General features: G+C 44.1%; 1 protein-coding gene across 1 annotated transcript; it reads left to right on the top strand.

Moving 5' to 3' along the window:
* Positions 1-2,355: 2,355 nt before the first annotated feature.
* Positions 2,356-14,183, top strand: LOC120998308 (zinc finger protein 850-like). The gene is made up of 2 exons (XM_040428968.1): positions 2,356-2,411; positions 11,562-14,183. Exon 2 carries the CDS (start codon positions 11,594-11,596, stop codon positions 14,126-14,128), a length of 2,535 nt encoding a protein of 844 aa, XP_040284902.1. The 5' UTR covers positions 2,356-2,411; positions 11,562-11,593; the 3' UTR covers positions 14,129-14,183.
* Positions 14,184-22,749: the final 8,566 nt, after the last annotated feature.

Below are 22,749 nucleotides of genomic sequence, written 5' to 3' on the forward strand. Positions count from 1 at the left end.
GCCCCCATACAGTATAACGTCTCCTTGTGGCTGCCCCCCATACAGTGTAACGTCTCCTTGTAGCTGCCCCCATACAGTATAACATCTCCTTGTGGCTGCCCCCATACAGTATAACGTCTCCTTGTGGCTGCCCCCATACAGTATAACGTCTCCTTGTGGCTGCCCCCATACAGTATAACGTCTCCTTGTGGCTGCCCCCATACAGTATAACGTCTCCTTGTGGCTGCCCCCCATACAGTGTAACGTCTCCTTGTAGCTGCCTCCATACAGTATAACGTCTCCTTGTGGCCCCGCCCCCTACAGTGTAACGTCTCCTTGTGGCTGCCCCCATACAGTATAACGTCTCCTTGTGGCTGCCCCATACAGTATAACGTCTCCTTGTGGCTGCCCCTATACAGTATAACGTCTCCTTGTGGCTGCCCCCCATACAGTATAACGTCTCCTTGTGGCTGCCCCCATACAGTATAACGTCTCCTTGTGGCTGCCCCCATACAGTATAACGTCTCCTTGTGGCTGCCCCCATACAGTATAACGTCTCCTTGTGGCTGCCCCCATACAGTATAACGTCTCCTTGTGGCTGCCCCCATACAGTATAACGTCTCCTTGTGGCTGCCCCCATACAGTATAACGTCTCCTTGTGGCTGCCCCCATACAGTATAACGTCTCCTTGTGGCTGCCCCCATACAGTATAACGTCTCCTTGTGGCTGCCCCCATACAGTATAACGTCTCCTTGTGGCTGCCCCCATACAGTATAACGTCTCCTTGTGGCTGCCCCCCATACAGTATAACGTCTCCTTGTGGCTGCCCCCATACAGTATAACCTCTCCTTGTGGCTGCCCCCATACAGTATAACGTCTCCTTGTGGCTGCCCCCCATACAGTATAAGGTCTCCTTGTGGCTGCCCCCATACAGTATAACGTCTCCTTGTGGCTGCCCCCATACAGTATAACGTCTCCTTGTGGCTGCCCCCATACAGTGTAACGTCTCCTTGTGGCCCCCCATACAGTATAACGTCTCCTTGTGGCTGCCCCCATACAGTGTGTCGTCTCCTTGTGGCCCCCCATACAGTATAACGTCTCCTTGTGGCCCCCCATACAGTATAACCTCTGCTTGTGGCCCCCATACAGTATAACCTCTCCTTGTGGCCCCCCATTACAGTATAACCTCTCCTTGTGGCCCCCCATACAGTATAACCTCTCCTTGTGGCCCCCCATACAGTATAACCTCTCCTTGTGGCCCCCCATACAGTATAATGTCTACTTGTGGCCCTCATACAGTGTAACGTCTCCTTGTGGCCCCCACACAGTGTAACGTCTTCTTGTAGCCCCCCCCCCCCCCCCCCCCCCCATACACGATAACGTCTCCTTGTGGCCCCCATACAGTGTAACGTCTCCTTGTGGCCCCCATACAGTGTAACGTCTTCTTGTGGCCCCCACACAGTGTAACGTCTTCTTGTAGCCCCCCCCATACAGTATAATATCTCCTTGTGGCCCTCATACAGTGTAACGTCTTCTTGTAGCCCCCCCCATACAGTATAACGTCTCCTTGTGGCTGCCCCCATACAGTGTAACGGCTCCTTGTGTACATTTTTTAATATCGTTGTCGTCTGAATATTTTTGATATCGTCCAACCCTAGTGCACACACAGGTTCCTGCTCTCCTCTGCCGCATTTCAGTGCTCAGTATTGTATTCAGTCTGTGTGTTATCTCCTATAGGTTCTGACTCCGGGAGGAGAAGTCCCCCCGAGAGATGTCCCCGTCCTCTGTATTCCCAGGACTGTCCAGATGAGAAGCTCCCAGAGAACCATCAGGTAGATGGAGCTGAAGTCTCCCCAGAATCTGACCAGAAAGGGACTGAACCAAAGATCATTTTACATTTCTCTTCTTCAGGATGAAAATCTGATGGATATTAAGGCTGAGGTTAAAGATGAAGAAGAAGAGACAGATTTATGGGGCGATCAGCAGGGTAAGGAGGGGGGCTGTCATGGGTCACCTGGATACTACTCCCATCATCTCATCATCACATGTAATAATCTCTCCTGTCCCTGTGTGTTTCCTACAGATGGACTCATAGAAGGAAATCCCCCCGAGAGATGTCCACGTCCTCTGTATTCCCAGGACTGTCCAGAGGAGAAGCTCCCAGAGAACCATCAGGTAGATGGAGCTGAGCCCTATACACATCTATATAGGGGGGTCCTGCAGTCATAGAGGGGTCGTAGATGGTGGGGGTCTCTTATGTGGATCTGTTAAATTTCCCACCTGTCTGCTGTATTGTCCTGAATTGTTACAGATGACAAATCAGGGGGAAGATGTGACTGATATTAAAGTGGAGGATGAAGAAGAGCGGATGATGGGCGATCCCCCGTGTAAGAGTGAGGTGGAGGAGGACATTCCAGTCCATGTGACCACAGGTATGGAATCATGAATGGAGGAAGGGAATTGGGAGGTTTCTTCAGGTGAGGCTCCACCTCAGAGCTGCAGTAAAGGAGCACTCCGGGCAGTGACCCAGCTTTGAGTCTTTAAATAGCAGGCTAATGGTTTTATACTAGTAAAGGCATTGGAGACATGTAGTAATGGCTGTTATACCTCAGGTAGGTGTCATCAGATGCCGGGTGTTATAGTTGACATTACTTCTACACTATAAAGGCTGGAGACATGTAGTAATGGCTGTTATACCTCAGGTAGGTGTCATCAGATGCCGGGTGTTATAGATGACATTATTTCTACACTATAAAGGCTGGAGACATGTAGTAATGGCTGTTATACCTCAGGTAGGTGACATCAGATGCCGGGTGTTATAGTTGACATTACTTCTACACTATAAAGGCTGGAGACATGTAGTAATGGCTGTTATACCTCAGGTAGGTGTCATCAGATGCCGGGTGTTATAGTTGACATTACTTCTACACTATAAAGGCTGGAGACATGTAGTAATGGCTGTTATACCTCAGGTAGGTGTCTTCAGATGCTGGGTGTTATAGATGACATTACTTCTACACTATAAAGGCTGGAGACATGTAGTAATGGCTGTTATACCTCAGGTAGGTGACATCAGATGACTTTTATTATGAATGATCAGATCTTCAAATTTTTCATGTTATACCCACAAACTTAAATGTTATGGACACCTTTGGGGGCATATTAGCGTATTGTACTTATTTTGAGCTTAAAATCTTTTTTTCAATTGATCTATTAAAAATATGGAGTCCTTTTCTCTGTATAGAGCTGAGATGCTCTACTGACAGGATTTGAATTTTCTCTCTGCTCCATCAGGCAGGGAGGTGACAGGCTCCTTATCTCTGACATTATAGATCAGTTCTTATCTTACTGATAGCCTCTAAGGCCTGTATTACACCAAGAGATTATCTGACAGATTTTCTGATCATTCATTGGTCAGATGGCCTATTACACACACAGATCTTTTGTTATACACACCAACTATTGGTCTCATTGGACAGATATTGGTCAGATAATCTGTTGGTGTAATACAGGCCTTAGTAATTTAGAGATCAGGATTATTAGATGACCAACACAAGTACCAGTCACACAGCTAGAAAAACAATTAACCCTTTGTGACAGAACGGCTCAATATTTTTACTAAAGACCAATTGAAAAAATTATTTTTAGCCCCAAATGAGTAAAATGCAATCATAAAAATAATGTTCCCCATACATAGTCTTTAAATGTATTTTATTGGGATTTTATGTGATCGACCAACACAAAGTACAAGTCTGTGTGAGGTTTCTCTGCAGAAGCGTCTGTGAACAGCAATTTATAAGTCTTGTCACAGACAAGACTAAACCCTTCCATTGTAGGTCTGGCTGGATGTTTGGGGTTGTTGTCCTGCTGGAATGTGATCCTCCGCATCAGTCTGAAGTCTTCTGCAGCCTCTACCAGGTTTTCCTCCAGGATTGCCCTGTGTTTAGCTCCTTCCATCTTCTCATCAACTCTGACCAGCTTTCCTGTCCCTGCTCAAAAGAAGCCCCCCCCCCCCCCTCCCCCACAGCATGATGCTGCCACCACCATCTAACACGGTGGGTATGGTGGGTTCAGGGTGCTGTGCAGTAGTAGTTTTTGTCACACACCTTTTTGCATTTGTGCCAAAAAGTTACACTTTGGTCTCCTCTGACCAGAGCACCTTCTTCCAAGTGTTTTCTTTTTTCCCTACATGGATTGTGGCAAACTGCAAACAAGATTTCCTATGGCTTTCTTCTTGCCACTCTTCCATAAAGGGCAGATTGGTGGAGTACACAACTAATAGGTGTCCTGTGGACAGATTCTCCCACCTGAGCTGTGGATTTCTGCAGTGTGACCATGGTCCTCCTGGTTGCTTCTCTAATTGGTGCTCTCCTTGCCTCGGCTGTCAGTTAAGGTGAACAATCATGTATTGCTAGATTTGCAGTTGTGCCATACTCCTTCCATTTTCGGATAATGGATTAACTAGTGCTCCTTGAGATGTTCAGAGCTTTGGATATTTTTTATAACCTAACCCTGCTTTACACTACTTCACAACTTTATTCCTGACCTGTCTGGCGTGTTCCTTGGTTTGAGTGTTCCTCAAGAAACCTGCCCCCGCATGGCTTACACCATTGTATAAGCAGTGAGTGGATAAGGTTATGGAGGAAGAATCCCCATCTCTCAGTCAGAACATTAGATGTGATTAGGATGGAAGTATCTACTTCGTTTAAAGCTTTTGAGAATCTTCCACATTATCTGGGTAGTTAGCATCTTCTATTACTGTATCCGACTCTACCTCCTCTGATGAGGAACTCCACTTCCTCTTCTGACTATGAACTATTCTTACCATAGTGCAAAATACCTTCCCAGCAGAACCAAATAACATAATGTAGCACAATATACTGCCCCAAAAGCTGTCCCTCTGTGGTGGCCATCAATAGCTATTTGTCCTCCTCCTCCTCCAGTCATCTATGGAGCAGGGGGCTTAGGAGGTGAGGTTCGGGCAATGTGCGGTCGCTGGCTGGGTACCAGAGTACCTGATTCTCACAGCATTAGTTACTGTTGACACCTCATTAGGTATCCGGTCAGCAGCAGAGAGGAGAATTTGAGTGGCCCCCTGGGGCATCCGCCCACCGGGAAATTTCCCTGTAGGGTCTATGGCCAATCTGCCCCTGGACAGGGATACTCTGATGATAACTAAGGGATTTCTTTGATGGAGCCAGTCAAACGTAAAAAAAAAAAAAAGTCTAATTAACAAAGACGCAGGATCACTGGGCCTGAGAAAAAGGGGCACTCTGCTTTTTTCCCCAGGTTTGTGAAAACATTTTGGCAAGCTGTTAGATGAGAAGCATAGTAAAGGAGGGTTACCACCTTCAGTCCCAGCCTCAGAAAAATCCAAAATCTCAGATTTACATGCAAATTCAGAAAGAGCTTCTGCAGTAAACAAGGAGAAACCTCAGGGAGATGAATCCGTACCTGGCGTGTAAGGAAATTCAGGTCGGAGTCCATCCAATCCACAATCAAGTTTCGTTTCAAGGACTGTTTGATGGGCACAATAGTTATGAGAGATGATTAGTATCCCGTGCCGATTCTCCATTTTCAATATCGTACCCTAATGTTCGCAGTCTGCCAAGCCCCCAGAGTGTTCGCGGCGAGACCCGTGTAGCCCTTTGAATAGGTCACCATAAAAAGGCATATTGGCGGTCATTGGGTTTTTAGGTTTAATGTTTCCTCCGCTCCAGATAAATAGCATGGGATGCATTTAAGGCTTTTGTTGGGGGGTTTGAATTAAAGGGGTTCTCCAGGCTTTTACTATAAATATCAGATCGGCGGTGGTCCAACGCTTGGCACCCTCGCCGATCAGCTGCGCACATGCCGTCTCCCTTCCTGGTCACCGCTGCTGCTGTCTATGGCAAAGCTCTCCTGTGAGCGGCGTCACATCTCCTGTACTTTATTTCACACCATCAACACGGATCCATCTTCAATATCTTTTCTTACGCGTTTCGATCATAACGTCTTAGTCACAGCCGGGGTTACACTAATAAATGCCATCTTTACATAATGTCCAGTCTGAGACTCCCAGCATGCACCTCTCACTATGGGGTGAGCGCCGGCCCCTGTGGTTACCAAACCTTACTGAAAACAGATGGAATTGGAAACCTGAGCATGGTGGAGAGTCACTCCTGAAGTGTTAGTAGGTGAGCGATGGTGGGATGTTATGTCCGTCAGTACGCCTCTCCTTCCTCATCTGAAACCATCTGGATTGTTCTTGTGATGTTGTATGAAATGTTTGGAGGCCGAGGAAGGGTTAACTGCACTTTTGCTGGTGACAAATGCTTCTGCAGGGCAGGTTGTGCTGCCACGTATTGGACACTGCAACACGTGCCAGTTATTCCACTAGGTATGTAGTGGAGCAGTGGATGTAGGACTGGATCTGCGGTGCAAGATGGAAACAGATGCCGCACTTCCAAAAACCTGCAAGCTTTGCAGATATTGTGTCCGCACTTATGGGAACCATTCACACTAAGCCAAGTAGCCGCAAACAAACTGTGTGAACCGGTCCTGATAAAGCGTCTCATATCTAATGCTTTACATCTACAAATTACTGCACATTTTCATTCTTTTTTAATCAGTTTTTTGGATTTAAATATTTACAGTGGTCTTGTCTGAGGTGAAATCCGTCCGTCCACGTAGCGTAAACCCGTCTCGTGTCATCCAATACACCGTAAAAAAGCCGCCCCTATGGGTGAACTGGGCAAAGAGAAACTGCTCCACTGAAGGTGGGACTACAAGTACCAGACTAACTGAGCGAGGCTATCCCGGGTGGACTGTCCATCGGGCAGCGCAGAATTAACATGATCAGCGGTGATGGTAAATCCAAAGCACAGAGCGAGACGCAGTCAAATACCGTGAACAATTCCATGAAATACAGAGGATATTTGATCATTTCTCCCCATTCTGAGACACGGCCACGTGCCGGATAAAACTGCCGCAGAAGGAGCGCAGATTGTGCCTAAGAAGGCCCCAACATTGGGACCGCAAAAAACTGCGGATACTTGGCTTAGTGTGAATGGTTCTCATAAGTGCGGACACAATATCTGCAAAACTTGTAGGTTTTTGGAAGTGGTGCATCTTTTTTAGGGCTCATGCACACGAACATGCCATGTTTTGCTGTCTGCAAATTGCGGATCCTCAAAATACGGATGCCGCCCATGTGCCACGAAACGGAGTAACGGATTCTGACAGCGCACAGAGTGCTAGATGAAGAGAAAACCGGCACTCCAATAAGTTTCTAAATGATTCTCTTTATTGGTCATAAATACAGTGACACGCGTTTCGGCACGTACATGCGCCTTTGTCAAACAGTGAGTGTACAGCTGATTGCAAAGTAACAAAGTGAACAAGGATTTAAATAGCCCGCCCCGTGTCACATGACCTAGGCGTCACGTTACCAGGGAAACAGTGGGCGGTAACAAAGCAAGTGAAAAAAATATACATAGTGACTGCGAATTCTGTAGTTCCTCTCCGTGGTCCGGTTATGGAAATGTCTTAATTGCACTGAGAAGAATTATAAATCTGCATAATAAGACAAGAGAAGATATCCAATTATCCTGAAAAATTATATGCACTAAAAGATAATGAATCATAAAAAGCTGGTCACAGAATAATCCTGATTTATTGGTGAATCCAATATGCCTCTCGTTTGAGTAGCATTTCGGCTCTGTTTCCCCCACGTCTGGGCAACATGACCTCTTCAACTATTTGGAAATGAAGTTGCAAAACATTATGTCCCAACTGATTGAAATGCTATGGGATGGGCAATAGTAAGTTTTTGTTGCGTATGGTAGACTTATGCTTGCCAAAGCGGTCTTTCATGCGCATAGTAGTTTCCCCTACATAGCAAAGACCGCAAGGGCACTTCAATAGATACACAACAAATGTACTGTTACAGGTGAAGCCCCTTTGATGTTATTCCAGCACTGTCTTTTTGGGTCTGAGTCAATCAGCATGGCACATTTTGACTCTTTGCAGAAACCCTCCAAATCTGTCAGACTGCGAGGGCATCTCCTGGGCACGGCCCTCTTCAGATAACCCCACAGATTGTCAATCTGATTCAGGTCTGGGCTCTGGCTGGGCCATTCCAAAACTTTAATCTTCTTCTGGTGAAGCCATTCCTTTGTTTATTTGGATGTATGCTTTTGGTCGTTGTCATGCTGAAAGATGAAGTTCCTCTTCATGTTCAGCTTTCTAGCAGAAGCCTGAAGGTTTTGGGCCAATATTGACTGGTAATTGGAACTGTTCATAATTCCCTCTAGCTTAACTAAGGCCCCAGTTCCAGCTGAAGAAGAACAGCCCCTTGGCATGATGCTGCCACCACCATGCTTCACTGTGGGGATGGGGTTCTTTTGGTGATACGCAGTGTTGTTTTTGCACCAAAAATATCTTTTGGAATTATGGCCGAAAAGTTCAACCTTGGTTTCATCAGACCATAACACCTTTTCCCACATGCTTTTGGGAGACTTCAGATGTGTTTTTGCAAAATGTAGCCTGGCTTGGATGTTTTTCTTGGTAAGAAAAGGCTTTCGTCTTGCCACTCTACCCCATAGCCCAGACATATGAAGAATACGGGAGATTGTTGTCACATGTACCACACAGCCAGCACTTGCCAGATATTCCTGCAGCTCCTTTAATGTTGCTGTAGGCCTCTTGGTCGCCTCCCAGACCAGTTTTCTTCTCGTCTTTTCATCAGTTTTGGAGGGACGTCCAGTTCTTTGTAATGTCACTGTTGGGTCATATTTTCTCCACTTGATGATGACGGTCTTCACTGTGTTCCATGGTATATCTAATGCCTTGGAAATTCTTTTGTCCCCTTCTCCTGACTGATACCTTCTAACAATGAGACCCCTCTGATGCTTTGGAAGCTCTCTGTGGACCATGGCTTCTGCTGTAGGATGCGACTAAGAACATTTCAGGAAAGACCAACTAGAGCAGCTGAGCTTTATTTGGGGTTAATCAGAGGCACTTTACATGATGGCCGGGGTATGCTGACTCCGATCTAACAGGATTGTGAATGTGATTGCTTAATTCTGAACACAGCTACATCCCCAGTTATAAGAGGGTGTGCACACTTATGCAACCACATTATTATATTTTTGGTTTTGTTTTCTTCCCTCCACCTAAAAGATTTCAGTTGGTTTTTCAATTGAGTTGTACAGTTTATAGGTCACATTAAAGGGGGAAAAAGTTCTGAAATGATTTATCTTTCTCATTTTTTTACAGCACAGAAACCTGACATTATAACAGGGGTGTATAGACTTTTTTATATCCACTGAAGTATATACACATCTAAATATACACATACATATATACAGTACAGACCAAAGGTTTGGACACACCTTCTCATTCAAAGAGTTTTCTTTATTTTCATGACTATGAAAATTGTAGATTCACACTGAAGGCATCAAAACTATGAATTAACACATGTGGAATTATATACATAACAAACAAGTGTGAAACAACTGAAAATATGTCATATTCTAGGTTCTTCAAAGTAGCCACCTTTTGCTTTGATTACTGCTTTGCACACTCTTGGCATTCTCTTGATGAGCTTCAAGAGGTAGTCCCCTGAAATGGTCTTCCAACAGTCTTGAAGGAATTCCCAGAGATGCTTAGCACTTGTTGGCCCTTTTGCCTTCACTCTGCGGTCCAGCTCACCCCAAACCATCTCGATTGGGTTCAGGTCCGGTGACTGTGGAGGCCAGGTCATGAGAAGGTGTGTCCAAACTTTTGGTCTGTACGGTGTGTATATATATATATATCCACAGACCTGGGCCCATACTGGCCATAATACAGGGCCAATATATACATGTATATATTAGACATATATATATTCAAATATCATCCTTCCCTCTGCAGATAACATCCCACTATTGCGAATAGTGATGAGCGAAGCGAGCTGCGGATCCTAGATCCAAAGTCTATTTCCTTAAAACTTCGGATTAATGCTGTACAGAGATCCATCTCCTTACAGCATTAAAATGTACGGCCTCCGATGAGGAGAAGTCTCGCAAGAGTTCATGGAATAACTGCGGCATTTGAAGTGGAAAACGACTTTAAAACTTGGATCCGAACTCGGCTTAAGATCCGAGGTAGCAGTCAGAACCATAGGAGCACAGTGTAATTGTACTAGACTCCAATGCATACATGCCCCAACATGAGCCCTCGCACAGCTCCGTGCACATAATGGAATCATAAATAAGGGTAAGAATATGCTCAAAACTTTTCAGTTTTTTCCCAGTATTAAAACACAAAAAAAACTATACACATTTCATATCATTATAATCGTAGTGACCCGGTGAATGGAAGTAACAGGTCAGTTTTACCTCATAGGAAATGCAATACATAAAACTTTGTCGGAATTTTTTATTTTTTTTTATAATTCCACCCTATTTGGTATTTATTTCCCCGCTTCTTACTACATTGTATGCAGCCGTAAATGGTGCCATTAAAAAGTACAACTTGTCCCGCAACAAAAAAAGCTTGTATACGGCTATGTGAATGGAAAAATAAGAGTTAAGGCTTTGGGAAGGCTGGGAGTAAAAAATTGCCTGAACATTAAAGGGTTAATTCCCAGGATTGAGGGGGGGGGTTACTAAGGGGCAGACCAGAATCTGTGATGTCACTCAAACATGTTAGCTTATGTTCTGATTAGCTTTTTTCCGCCCTGACTTCGGAACGTATTCTGTGTCATACTCCAGGCTGAATCGATCATCTAGTAGATGATTTATCCGCACACTGTAGAAAGAAAAAAGTGACATCCTTCCTCCTGTTACAATTTCCTTGCGCAAATTCGCTCCATTGATTTAGGCCTCATGCACACGACCGTTGTTTGGGTCCGCATCCGAGCCGCTGTTTTGGCAGCTCAGATGCGGACCCATTCACTTCAATGGGGCCACAAAAGATGCGGACAACACTCCGTGTGCTGTCATCCATGGCTCTGTTCCGCGGCCCCGCTAAAAAAAATATAATATGGCCTATTCTTGTCCGCACTTTGCGGACAAGAATAGGCATTTATATTGCCAGCGCCCGTTCCGTAAATTGCGGAAGGCAACACGGGCGGCTTCCGTTTTTTGCGGATCCGCGGTTTGCGGACTGCAAAAAATGGAACAGTCGTGTGCATGAGGCCTTAGGCTAAATCTGCAAGCAGATCCTCAACATGGAAACTGTAGAAACTCAGGAGACGTTAAAGAGTCAGCCTTAAATTTCTACAGCAAATACATAGCAGAGAAAGGAAAGGGTGTATTCCTCACATTCCTGATGGATCCACTTGTGACTGGCACAAAAAAATTATTTTATATTATATGTGTCCCTCCAGCGTAAGGCCAGATTCATATGAGCTTATTACGCACATATTATCCATCTGTATTGTGCACGTGTGTCCCGACCACAGGTTCAGCTGACACCAACCTACAGCATCATAGATACATGTGCATGTAACATAGATGGATATGTCTGTTACATGTGAATCCAGCCTCTTTGGAATGTGATAAATTTATCAAAAAGTTTTAACAATAAATAAAAAAATCTATTCTTAATCTTAACAGAAAATCCCTGTGAGAAGCCTGAAGGAAACATCATGTTATCTCTAGATTATAAAGAAGATGAAGATACCAGGCAGCGCTCTTCAGGAGAAAACTTCATTACCTGTAATGTACATCCAGGACTTCACAATGCAGATCCATCAAATAATTCCCCCAAGAATGAGGAACTTTCTAATGACCAATCACAGATTATCAACCGAAGTCCAAATCTATCATATAATCATCCGAAACATGAGGAATCTTCTCCTGACCAATCACAGATTATTACTCCAAATATAAGGCAGAAACGGGGTAAAAGGTTTAATTGTGAGGAACGTGGAAAACAGTTCAGATATAAGTCAGAGCTGTCTATACACAGAAGTAACACAGGAGAGAAGCCATATTCTTGTTCAGAATGTGAGAAATGCTTTAAATACAAATCACGCCTTGATCAACATAAGAGAATCCACACAGGAGAGAAGCCATATTCTTGTTCAGAATGTGGTAAATGTTTTACAGATAATTCATATCTGGTTGCACATCAGAGAATTCACACAGGGGAAAAGCCATATTCATGTTCAGAATGTGGGAAATGTTTTAACCAGAAATCAAGTCTTAATAAACACAAAAGAATTCACACAGGCGAAAAGCCATATTCTTGTTCAGAATGTGAGAAATGCTTTAGACACAAATCACGCCTTGATCAACATAAGAGAATCCACACAGGAGAGAAACCATATTCTTGTTCAGAATGTGGTAAATGTTTTACAGATAATTCATATCTGGTTGCACATCAGAGAATTCACACAGGGGAAAAGCCATATTCATGTTCAGAATGTGGGAAATGTTTTAACAAGAAGTCAAGTCTTGATCAACACAAAAGAATTCACACAGGAGAGAAGCCATATTCTTGTTCAGAATGTGAGAAATGCTTTAAACACAAATCACGCCTTGATCAACATAAGAGAATCCACACAGGAGAGAAACCATATTCTTGTTCAGAATGTGGTAAATGTTTTACAGATAATTCATATCTGGTTGCACATCAGAGAATTCACACAGGGGAAAAGCCATATTCATGTTCAGAATGTGGGAAATGTTTTAACAAGAAGTCAAGTCTTGATCAACACAAAATAATTCACACAGGAGAGAAGCCATATTCTTGTTCAGAATGTGAGAAATGCTTTAAACACAAATCACGCCTTGATCAACATAAGAGAATCCACACAGGAGAGAAGCCATATTCTTGTTCAGAATGTGGTAAATGTTTTACACATAATTCATATCTGGTTGCACATCAGAGAATTCACACAGGGGAAAAGCCATATTCATGTTCAGAATGTGGGAAATGTTTTAACCAGAAATCAAGTCTTGATAAACACAAAAAAATTCACACAGGCGAAAAGCCTTATTCATGTTCAGAATGTGGAAAATGTTTCATAGAAAAAAAAATACTTACTATACATCAACGAATTCACACAGGAGAAAAACCATTTTCATGTTCAGAATGTGAGAAATGTTTCACAGAAAAAAAAAGACTTACTATACATCAACGAATTCACACAGGAGAAAAACCATTTTCATGTTCAGAATGTGGGAAATGCTTTATCCGGAAATCAACCCTTGATCATCATAATAGAATCCACAAAGGAGAGAAGCCGTATTTATGTTCAGAATGTGGGAAATGTTTTGGACATAAATCAGAAGTTTTAAAACATGAGAGAATTCACACAGGAGTGAAGCCGTATTCATGTTTGGAGTGTAGGAAATGTTTTATTACGAAATCGCATCTTGATCAGCATAAAATAATTCACTCAGGAGAGAAGCCATATTCATGTTCAGAATGTGCGAAATGCTTCAACCACAAATCAAGCCTTGATCTACATAAAAGAATTCACACAGGAGAGAAGCCATATTCATGTTCAGAATGTGAGAAATGTTTCATAGAAAAAAGTTGTCTTACTACACATCGGAGAATTCACACAGGAGAGAGACCATTTTTATGTTCAGAATGTGGGAAATGCTTTGTTAGGAAATCAAATCTTCATCAGCATAAGAGAATTCACACAGGAGAGAAGCCATATTCATGTTCAGAGTGTGGTAAATGTTTTACAGATAAATCATATCTGGTTGCACATCAGAGAATTCACACAGGAGAGAAGCCATATTCATGTTCAGAATGTGGGAAAAGTTTCAAGCAAAAAAGAAGTCTTACTACACATCAGCGAAGTCACACAGGAGAGAAACCATTTTTATGTTCAGAATGTGGGAAATGCTTTGTTAGGAAATCAAGTCTTCATCAGCATAAGAGAATTCACACAGGAGAGAAGCCATATTCATGTTCAGAGTGTGGTAAATGTTTTACAGATAAATCATATCTGGTTGCACATCAGAGAATTCACACAGGAGAGAAGCCATATTCATGTTCAGAATGTGGGAAAAGTTTCAAGGAAAAAAGAAGTCTTACTACACATCAGCGAAGTCACACAGGAGAGAAACCATTTTCATGTTCAGAATGCGGGAACAGCTTTACCAAGAAATTAAGTCTTGATCTACATAAGAGAATCCACACAGGGGAGAAGACATGTTGATGTTTTGTGTAAGAATTCAAACTTGCAGACTTGTGTGTTCATTTTACCTCATTGTGCCAATATTGTATGCGAATAAGCAACAGAAGTCATACTTGCAAGTCGCTGGTAAAAAATAGAACACTTTTATTTATTTTTACTTCATTCCAATATAAAATGGTATATCATGAGGGACGCTGAGAAAGACATCGTTCACACCTCACACGACCCCTTACTCATGCGTGCAGTTAGAGAAGGTGGGATTTTTATAGCACCAACAGCTGATACATATATACAAACCTTATCCTTATATACAAAATACATCGCCATAAACAACCCTAACATATGAAAGTGATCAATCGTATAAATGCACTAAAGCGGCAAATTTCATTTAACCCCTTAGGTATTAACCGCCTCCGGACCGCCTAACGCACGGATGCGTCCTGGAGGCGGTCGATTCATTCCTCCTGGACGCATCCGTGCGTCATCTCGCGAGACGCGAGATTTCCTGTGAACGCGCGCACACGGGTGCGCGCGTTCACAGGATCGGAAGGTAAGCGAGTGGATCTACAGCCTGCCAGCGGCGATCGTTCGCTGGCAGGCTGTAGATGCGATTTTTTTTGACCCCTAACAGGTATATTAGACGCTGTTTTGATAACAGCGTCTAATATACCTGCTACCTGGTCCTCTGGTGGTCCCTTTTGCTTGGATCGACCACCAGAGGACACAGGCAGCTCTGTAATAAGTAGCACCAAACACTACACTACCCACCCCCCGTCACTCATTAACCCCTTATGAACCCCTGATCACCCCCATATAGACTCCCTGATCACCCCCCTGTAAGGCTCCATTCAGAAGTCCGTATGTTTTTTACGGATGCATGGATCGGATCCGCAAAACACATACGGACGTCTGAATGGAGCCTTACAGGGGGGTGATCAATGACGGGGGGGGTGATAACCCCATATAGACTCCCTGATCACCCCCCTGTCATTGATCACCATTTTTTGTTTTTTCTTACAAAGTCTCATATTCCACTAACTTGTGTCAAAAAATAAAATCTCACATGAACTCACCATACCCCTCACAGAATCCAAATGCGTAAAATTTTTTGGGTATTTGACCAAGATTTTTATCTCACCCAGCATGGGTATATGTAAAATGACACCCCGAAACACATTGCCCAACTTCTCCTGAGTACGGCGATACCACATGTGTGACACTTATTTGCAGCCTAGATGCGCAAAGGGGCCCAAATTCCTTTTAGGAGGGCCCCTAAAATGCCAGGGCAGTATAAATACCCCACATGTGACCCCATTTCGGAAAGAAGACCCCCTAAGGTATTCCGTGAGGGGCATATTGAGTCCATGAAAGATTGAAATTTTCATCCCAAGTTAGCGGAAAGGGAGACTTTGTGAGCAAAAACAAAAAAAATCAATTTCCGCTAACTTGTGTTAAAAAATTTTTTTTTTATATGAACTCCCCATGCCCCTCATTGAATACCTTGGGGTGTCTTCTTTTCAAAATGGGGTCACATGTGGGGTATTTATACTGCCCTGGCATTTTAGGGGCCCTAAAGCGTGAGAAGAAGTCTGGGATCCAAATGTCTAAAAATGCCCTCCTAAAAGGAATTTGGGCCCCTTTGCGCATCTAGGCTGCAAATAAGTGTCACACATGTGGTATCGCCGTACTCAGGAGAAGTTGGGCAATGTGTTTTGGGGTGTCATTTTACATATATCCATGCTGGGTGAGATAAATATCTTGGTCAAATGCCAACTTTGTATAAAAAAATGGGAAAAGTTGTCTTTTGCCGAGATATTTCTCTCACCCAGCATGGGTATATGTAAAATGACACCCCAAAACACATTCCCCACCTTCTCCTGAGTACGGAGATACCAGATGTGTGACACTTTTTTGCAGCCTAGGTGGGCAAAGGGGCCCACATTCCAAAGAGCACCTTTAGGATTTCACAGGGCATTTTTTACAGATTTTGATTTCAAACTACTTCTCACGCATTAGGGCCCCTAAAATGCCAGGGCAGTATAACTACCCCACAAGTGACCCCATTTTGGAAAGAAGACACCCCAAGGTATTCCGTGATGGGCATAGCGATTTCCTCGAATTTTAATTTTTTGTCACAAGTTAGCGGAAAATTATGATTTTTTTTTTTTTCTTACAAAGTGTCATATTCCACTAACTTGTGACAAAAAATAAAAACTTCCATGAACTCACTATGCCCATCATGAAATGGGTATATGTAAAATGACACCCCAAAACACATTCCCCAACCTCTCCTGAGTGCGGCGATACCAGATGTGTGACACTTTTTTGCAGCCTAGGTGGGCAAAGGAGCCCACATTCCAAAGAGCACCTTTTGGATTTCATTGGCCATTTTTTTACAGATTTTGATTTCAAACTACTTCTCACGCATTTGGGCCCCTAAAATGCCAGGGCAGTATAACTACCCCACAAGTGACCCCATTTTGGAAAGAAGACACCCCAAGGTATTTCATGATGGGCATAGTGAGTTCATGGAAGTTTTTATTTTTTGTCACAAGTTAGTGGAATATGAGACTTTGTAAGGAAAAAAAAAATAATTCATCATTTTCCGCTAACTTGTGACAAAAAATAAAAAGTTCTATGAACTCACTATGCCCATCAGCGAATACCTTAGGGTGTCTACTTTCCGAAATGGGGTCATTTTTGGGGTTTTTCTACTGTCTGGGCATTGTAGAACCTCAGGAAACATGACAGGTGCTCAGAAAGTCAGAGCTGCTTCAAAAAGCAGAAATTCACATTTTTGTACCATAGTTTGTAAACGCTATAACTTTTACCCAAACCATTTTTTTTTTATCAAAGACATGTAGAACAATAAATTTAGAGAAAAAATTATATATGGATGTCGTTTTTTTTTTTGAAAAATTTTACAACTGAAAGTGAAAAAAAAATCTGTAAATTTCGATTAATAACAAAAAAGTAAAAATGTCAGCATGCTGGGTGAGATAAATATCTTGGTCAAATGCCAACTTTGTATAAAAAAATGGGAAAAGTTGTCTTTTGCCAAGATATTTCTCTCACCCAGCATGGGTATATGTAAAATGACACCCCAAAACACATTCCCCAACTTCTCCTGAGTACGGAGATACCACATGTGTGACACTTTTTTGCAGCCTAGGTGGGCAAAGGGGCCCACATTCCAAAGAGCACCTTTCGGATTTCACCGGTCATTTTTTGCACATTTTGATTTCAAACTTCTTACCACACATTTGAGCCCCTAGAATGCCAGGGCAGTATAACTACCCCACAAGTGACCCCATTTTGGAAAGAAGACACCCCAAGGTATTCCGTGAGGGGCATAGCGAGTTCCTAGAATTTTTTATTTTTTGTCACAAGTTAGCGGAAAATGATTTATTTATTTTTTTCTTACAAAGTCTCATATTCCACTAACTTGTGACAAAAACTAAAAACTTCTATGAACTCACTATGCCCATCAGTGAATACCTTGGGGTGTCCTCTTTCCAAAATGGGGTCACTTGTGGGGTAGTTATACTGCCCTGGCATTCTAGGGGCCCAAATGTGTGGTAAGGAGTTTGAAATCAAAATCTTTAAAAAATGGCCGGTGAAATCCGAAAGGTGCTCTTTGGAATATGGGCCCCTTTGCCCACCTAGGCTGCAAAAAAGTGTCACACATCTGGTATCTCCATACTCAGGAGAAGTTGGGGAATGTGTTTTGGGGTGTCATTTTACATATACCCATGCTAGGTGAGAGAAATATCTTGGCAAAAGACAACTTTTCCCATTTTTTTATACAAAGTTGGCATTTGACCAAGATATTTCTCTCACCCAGCATGGGTATATGTAAAATGACACCCCAAAACACATTCCCCAACTTCTCCTGAGTACGGAGATACCACATGTGTGACACTTTTTTGCAGCCTAGATGCGCAAAGGGGCCCACATTCCTTTTAGGAGGGCATTTTTAGACATTTGGATACCAGACTTCTTCTCACGCTTTGGGGCCCCTAAAATGCCAGGGCAGTATAAATACCCCACATGTGACTCCATTTTGGAAAGAAGACACCCCAAGGTATTCAATGAGGGGCATGGCGAGTTCCTAGAAAAAAAAAATTTTTGGCACAAGTTAGCGGAAATTGATTTCTTTTTTGTTTTTTCGCACAAAGTCTCCCTTTCCGCTAACTTGGGACAAAAATTTCAATCTTTCATGGACTCAATATGCCCCTCAGCGAATACCTTGGGGTGTCTTCTTTCCAAAATGGGGTCATTTGTGGGGTGTTTGTACTGCCCTGGCATTTGAGGGTCTCCGCAATCATTACATGTATGGCCAGCATTAGGAGTTTCTGCTATTCTCCTTATATTGAGCATACGGGTAATGAGATTTTTTTTTTCCGTTCAGCCTCTGGGCTGAAAGAAAAAAATGAACGGTACAGATTTCTTCATTCGCATCGATCAATGTGGATGAAAAAATCTCTGCCAGAAAAAGGAGGGGAAAGGCGTCTGCCAGGACATAGGAGCTCCGCCCAACATCCATACCCACTTGTCTCGTATGCCCTGGCAAACCAGATTTCTCCATTCACATCAATCGATGTGGATGAATAAATCCTTGCCGCGATTTTTTTTTTTATATATATACGAAGTGTTTACCAAAGTATATGAACACCGCCACCTCCTCAGCTCATATGCTTCGGCAAACGTATCTTTTACTGCAGAGGAGAAATCTCGTCTTGCAGCGCCGCATACACCGACTTGCGTGTAATCTGACAGCAGCGCAATGCTTCTGTCAGAATGCACATCAGTGCTGCAGCTAGTCGATCGGTTGGTCCACCTGGAAGGTAAAAAAAAAAAAAGAAAAAAACCAGGCCGCAACGCAATAAATTTATTAACTTTTGAACAGAACATATAAACTTTTTTTTAACTGAACGTTAACTTTTTTACTTACCGGTATTTTTTTTTTTATTTTTTTTTACCTTTATAGAACAAACCTCTCCTTCCCCATGGGACAATGTGCAAAGCGCAAATCGCCCAAAGATGTGGCGAAGTACGTTATGCACTTTATCCCAGGTGAAAGGAGAGGTTTGCAGCAGCTGTGAGTAAAAGGGCCCTAATAGCCCTGTGTGCCTGTCCTGTGAGATGCAATCCCTATGCTAAGTGTACCTGTGTATGGTACTTCCGGAAACACTCTCCAAAGCATAGGGCAGGGTGGTCAGGACAGAAATAGCGGGTGTCACGCCTTATTCCACTCCTGCTACAGACACGACATCTTTTTCGGGGTGACGGTTGGGTTGAGGTACCAGGAACGACACTGGGGAAATGTCGCTCGTGTAGATGGCTAACTACACTGGTGGATGGGGCCACAGAACCTTCTGGATACAGGAGGTTCTCGATGATCTCTTCCTGGAATTTTAGGAAGGATCGTGTTCTCCCAGCCTTACTGTAGAGAACAAAACTATTGTACAGAGCCAATTGAATTAAATATACAGACACCTTCTTATACCAGCGTCTGGTGCGTCGGAAAACTAAATACGGAGACAACATCTGGTCATTGAAGTCCACCCCTCCCATGAGCAAATTATAGTCGTGGACTGAGAGGGGCTTTTCAATGACACGGGTTGCTCGCTCAATTTGTATTGTCGTGTCTGCGTGAATGGAGGAGAGCATGTAAACGTCACGCTTGTCTCTCCATTTCACCGCGAGCAGTTCTTGGTTACACAAGGCAGCCCTCTCCCCTCTTGCAAGACGGGTGGTAACGAGCCGTTGGGGGAAGCCCACGCGACTAGTTCGCTTGGTGCCACAGGCGCAAATCTGTTCTAGAAACAAATGCCTAAAGAGGGCCACACTTGTGTAGAAATTGTCCACATAAAGATGGTACCCCTTGCCAAATAAGGGTGACACCAAGTCCCAGACTGTCTTCCCACTGCTCCCCAGGTAGTCAGGGCAACCGACCGGCTCCAGGGTCTGATCTTTTCCCTAATAGATCCGAAATTTGTGGGTATAGCCTGTGGCCCTTTCACAGAGCTTATACAATTTGACCCCATACCGGGCACGCTTGCTTGGGATGTATTGTTTGAAGCCAAGGCGCCCGGTAAAATGTATTAGGGACTCGTCTACGCAGATGTTTTGCTCGGGGGTATACAAATCTGCAAATTTCTGGTTGAAGTGGTCTATGAGGGGCCGAATTTTGTGGAGCCGGTCAAAAGCTGGGTGGCCTCTGGGACGGGAGGTGGTGTTGTCGCTAAAATGCAGGAAACGCAGGATGGCCTCTGGGACGGGAGGTGGTGTTGTCGCTAAAATGCAGGAAACGCAGGATGGCCTCAAATCGTGCCCTGGACATAGCAGCAGAGAACATGGGCATGTGATGAATCGGGTTCGTGGACCAATATGACCGCAATTCATGCTTTTTAGTTAGACCCATGTTGAGGAGAAGGCCCAGAAAAATTTTAATTTCGGAAACTTGGACTGGTTTCCACCGGAAAGGCTGGGCATAATAGCTTCCCGGGTTGGCGGATATAAATTGTGTGGCATACCGGTTTGTCTCTGCCACGACTAAGTCCAAGAGCTCCGCAGTCAAGAACAGCTCAAAAAATCCCAGGTCCGAACCGTTCTGAGCCGTCTCAACCCGAACTCCAGACTGGGCGGTGAAAGGGGGAACTAATGGTGCGGCTGAAGTTGGTGACTGCCAATCAGGGTTTGCCAGCACCTCAGGGATTCTAGGGGCTCTACGGGCCTGTCTGTGCGGTGGCTGCGACGGGGTAACTATTGCACGTGCCACTGTACCAGCTTCAACTGCCCTTCTGGTGCTCGCCACGTCACCATGTTGTACGGCAGTGCTGGTACTAGGTCCAGGGAGGGCTGCGCTGCTGGTGTATGCCTCACCACGTGATCCGGCAGCGCCAGCCCCACTCTGCTGCTCTTGAATTGGATCCTGCGTAACCTGTGGTCTAGCGACACGGGGCCAGGTACGCCTGGTGCTATCAGGGACCTCAGCCTCCTCGTCCGAACTTTGGGTCAGAAAGCCACTGCTTTCTACAGGTTCGTATTCTGACCCGCTAGATTCGTCAGATGAGGGTTCCCATTCCTCATCCGACTGGGTCAGAATCCTGTAGGCCTCTTCAGAAGAATACCCCCTGTTTGACATTTGGGCAACTAAATTTAGGGGTATTCCCTGAGACTACCCAAGAAAAAAAGCAAGCCTGTCTTACAAAGGGGTGGCTAGCGAAGTACCGGAGGCCGCTGCGGTTGATAAAAAATATCAAAACTGATTTTTTTTATCGCCGCAGCGCTTGTAAAGTGAATGTGCAGTGATCAAAAAAAAAATAATTTTTGTCACTGCGGTGGGGCGGGCGTGGGTGAACGCACGTGTGGGTGACCGATCAGGCCTGATCGGGGCAAACACTGCGTTTTGGGTGGAGGGTGAGCTAAGGTGACACTAATACAATTATAGATCTGACTGTGTTCAGTTTTGATCACTTACAGATACTATAAAAGTACAAATGCTGATTAGCGATACGCTAAACAGCGAATAAGGGACTGCGGTGCGCTGGGCGCTAACCAATCGCTAACTACCTAACCAAGGGGCCTAAACTATCCTAAAACCTAACAGCCAATAGGTGAAAAAAGAAAGTGACAGTTTACACTGATCACTTTTTTCCTTTCACTAGTGATTGACAGGGGCGATCAAAGGGTTAATTGGGGTGCAGGGGGTGATCTGGGGCTAAAGTGTAGTGTTGGTGCTACTCACTGTGAAGTCTGCTCCTCTGCTGGATCCAACCGACTAAAAGGACCAGCAGAGGAGCAGACAAGCCATATAACAGATCATATTTACTAATATGATCTGTTATATGGCTTGTGATTTGTTTTTTTGAAAATCGCCAGCCTGCCAGCCAATGATCGTTGCTGGCAGGCTGGTGCCGAAATTGTCCTTTAACTTTTGCCGGCCCGCGATGCGCATGCGCGGGCCGGCTTTGAGCGAAATCTCGCATCTCGCGAGATGACGCGTATATGCGTGACTCTGCGCAGCGCTGCCTCCTCCGGAACGCGATCCAGCGTTAGGCGGTCCGGAGGCGGTTAAGCTAGGGGGACTGAAGTGGTTGAAGACTGGAGTTTCACTATCCAAAAGGTCTCCCCTTGTAACAATTAACAAGCCTTTGAGACAAGGCATGTATTCTGTGTGGGTGGCTTCGCTATGTGGACGATGTGTTCATGCTATGGAGGGGTGATGACTCTTACACAGTTTGTTACTAGAGTTGAGCGAACACCTGGATGTTCGAGTTCGAGAAGTTCGGCCGAACTTCCCGGAAATGTTCGGGATCCGAACCCGAACCTAACTTCGTCCCGAACCCGAACCCCATTGAAGTCAATGGGGACCCGAACTTTTTGCCACTAAAAAGGCTGTAAAACAGCCCAGGAAAGGGCTAGAGGGCTGCAAAAGGCAGCAAAATGTAGTTAAATCCCCTGCAAACAAATGTGGATAGGGAAATGAATTAAAATAAAATAAATAAAAATTAAACAATATCAATTGGAGAGAGGTCCCATAGCAGAGAATCAGTCTGCATGTCATAGCAGAGAATCAGGCTTCACGTCACCCAAAACTGGAACAGTCCATTGTCAGATATTTAGCCCCCGGCACC

The sequence above is a fragment of the Bufo bufo genome, chromosome 4 (assembly GCF_905171765.1).
Source record: "Bufo bufo chromosome 4, aBufBuf1.1, whole genome shotgun sequence".
Classification (NCBI taxonomy): domain Eukaryota; kingdom Metazoa; phylum Chordata; class Amphibia; order Anura; family Bufonidae; genus Bufo; species Bufo bufo.

Bases quoted from the DNA above. Each gene is read 5' to 3' on its own strand.
- LOC120998308 (XM_040428968.1), top strand. From the start codon at position 11,594: ATGTTATCTCTAGATTATAAAGAAGATGAAGATACCAGGCAGCGCTCT.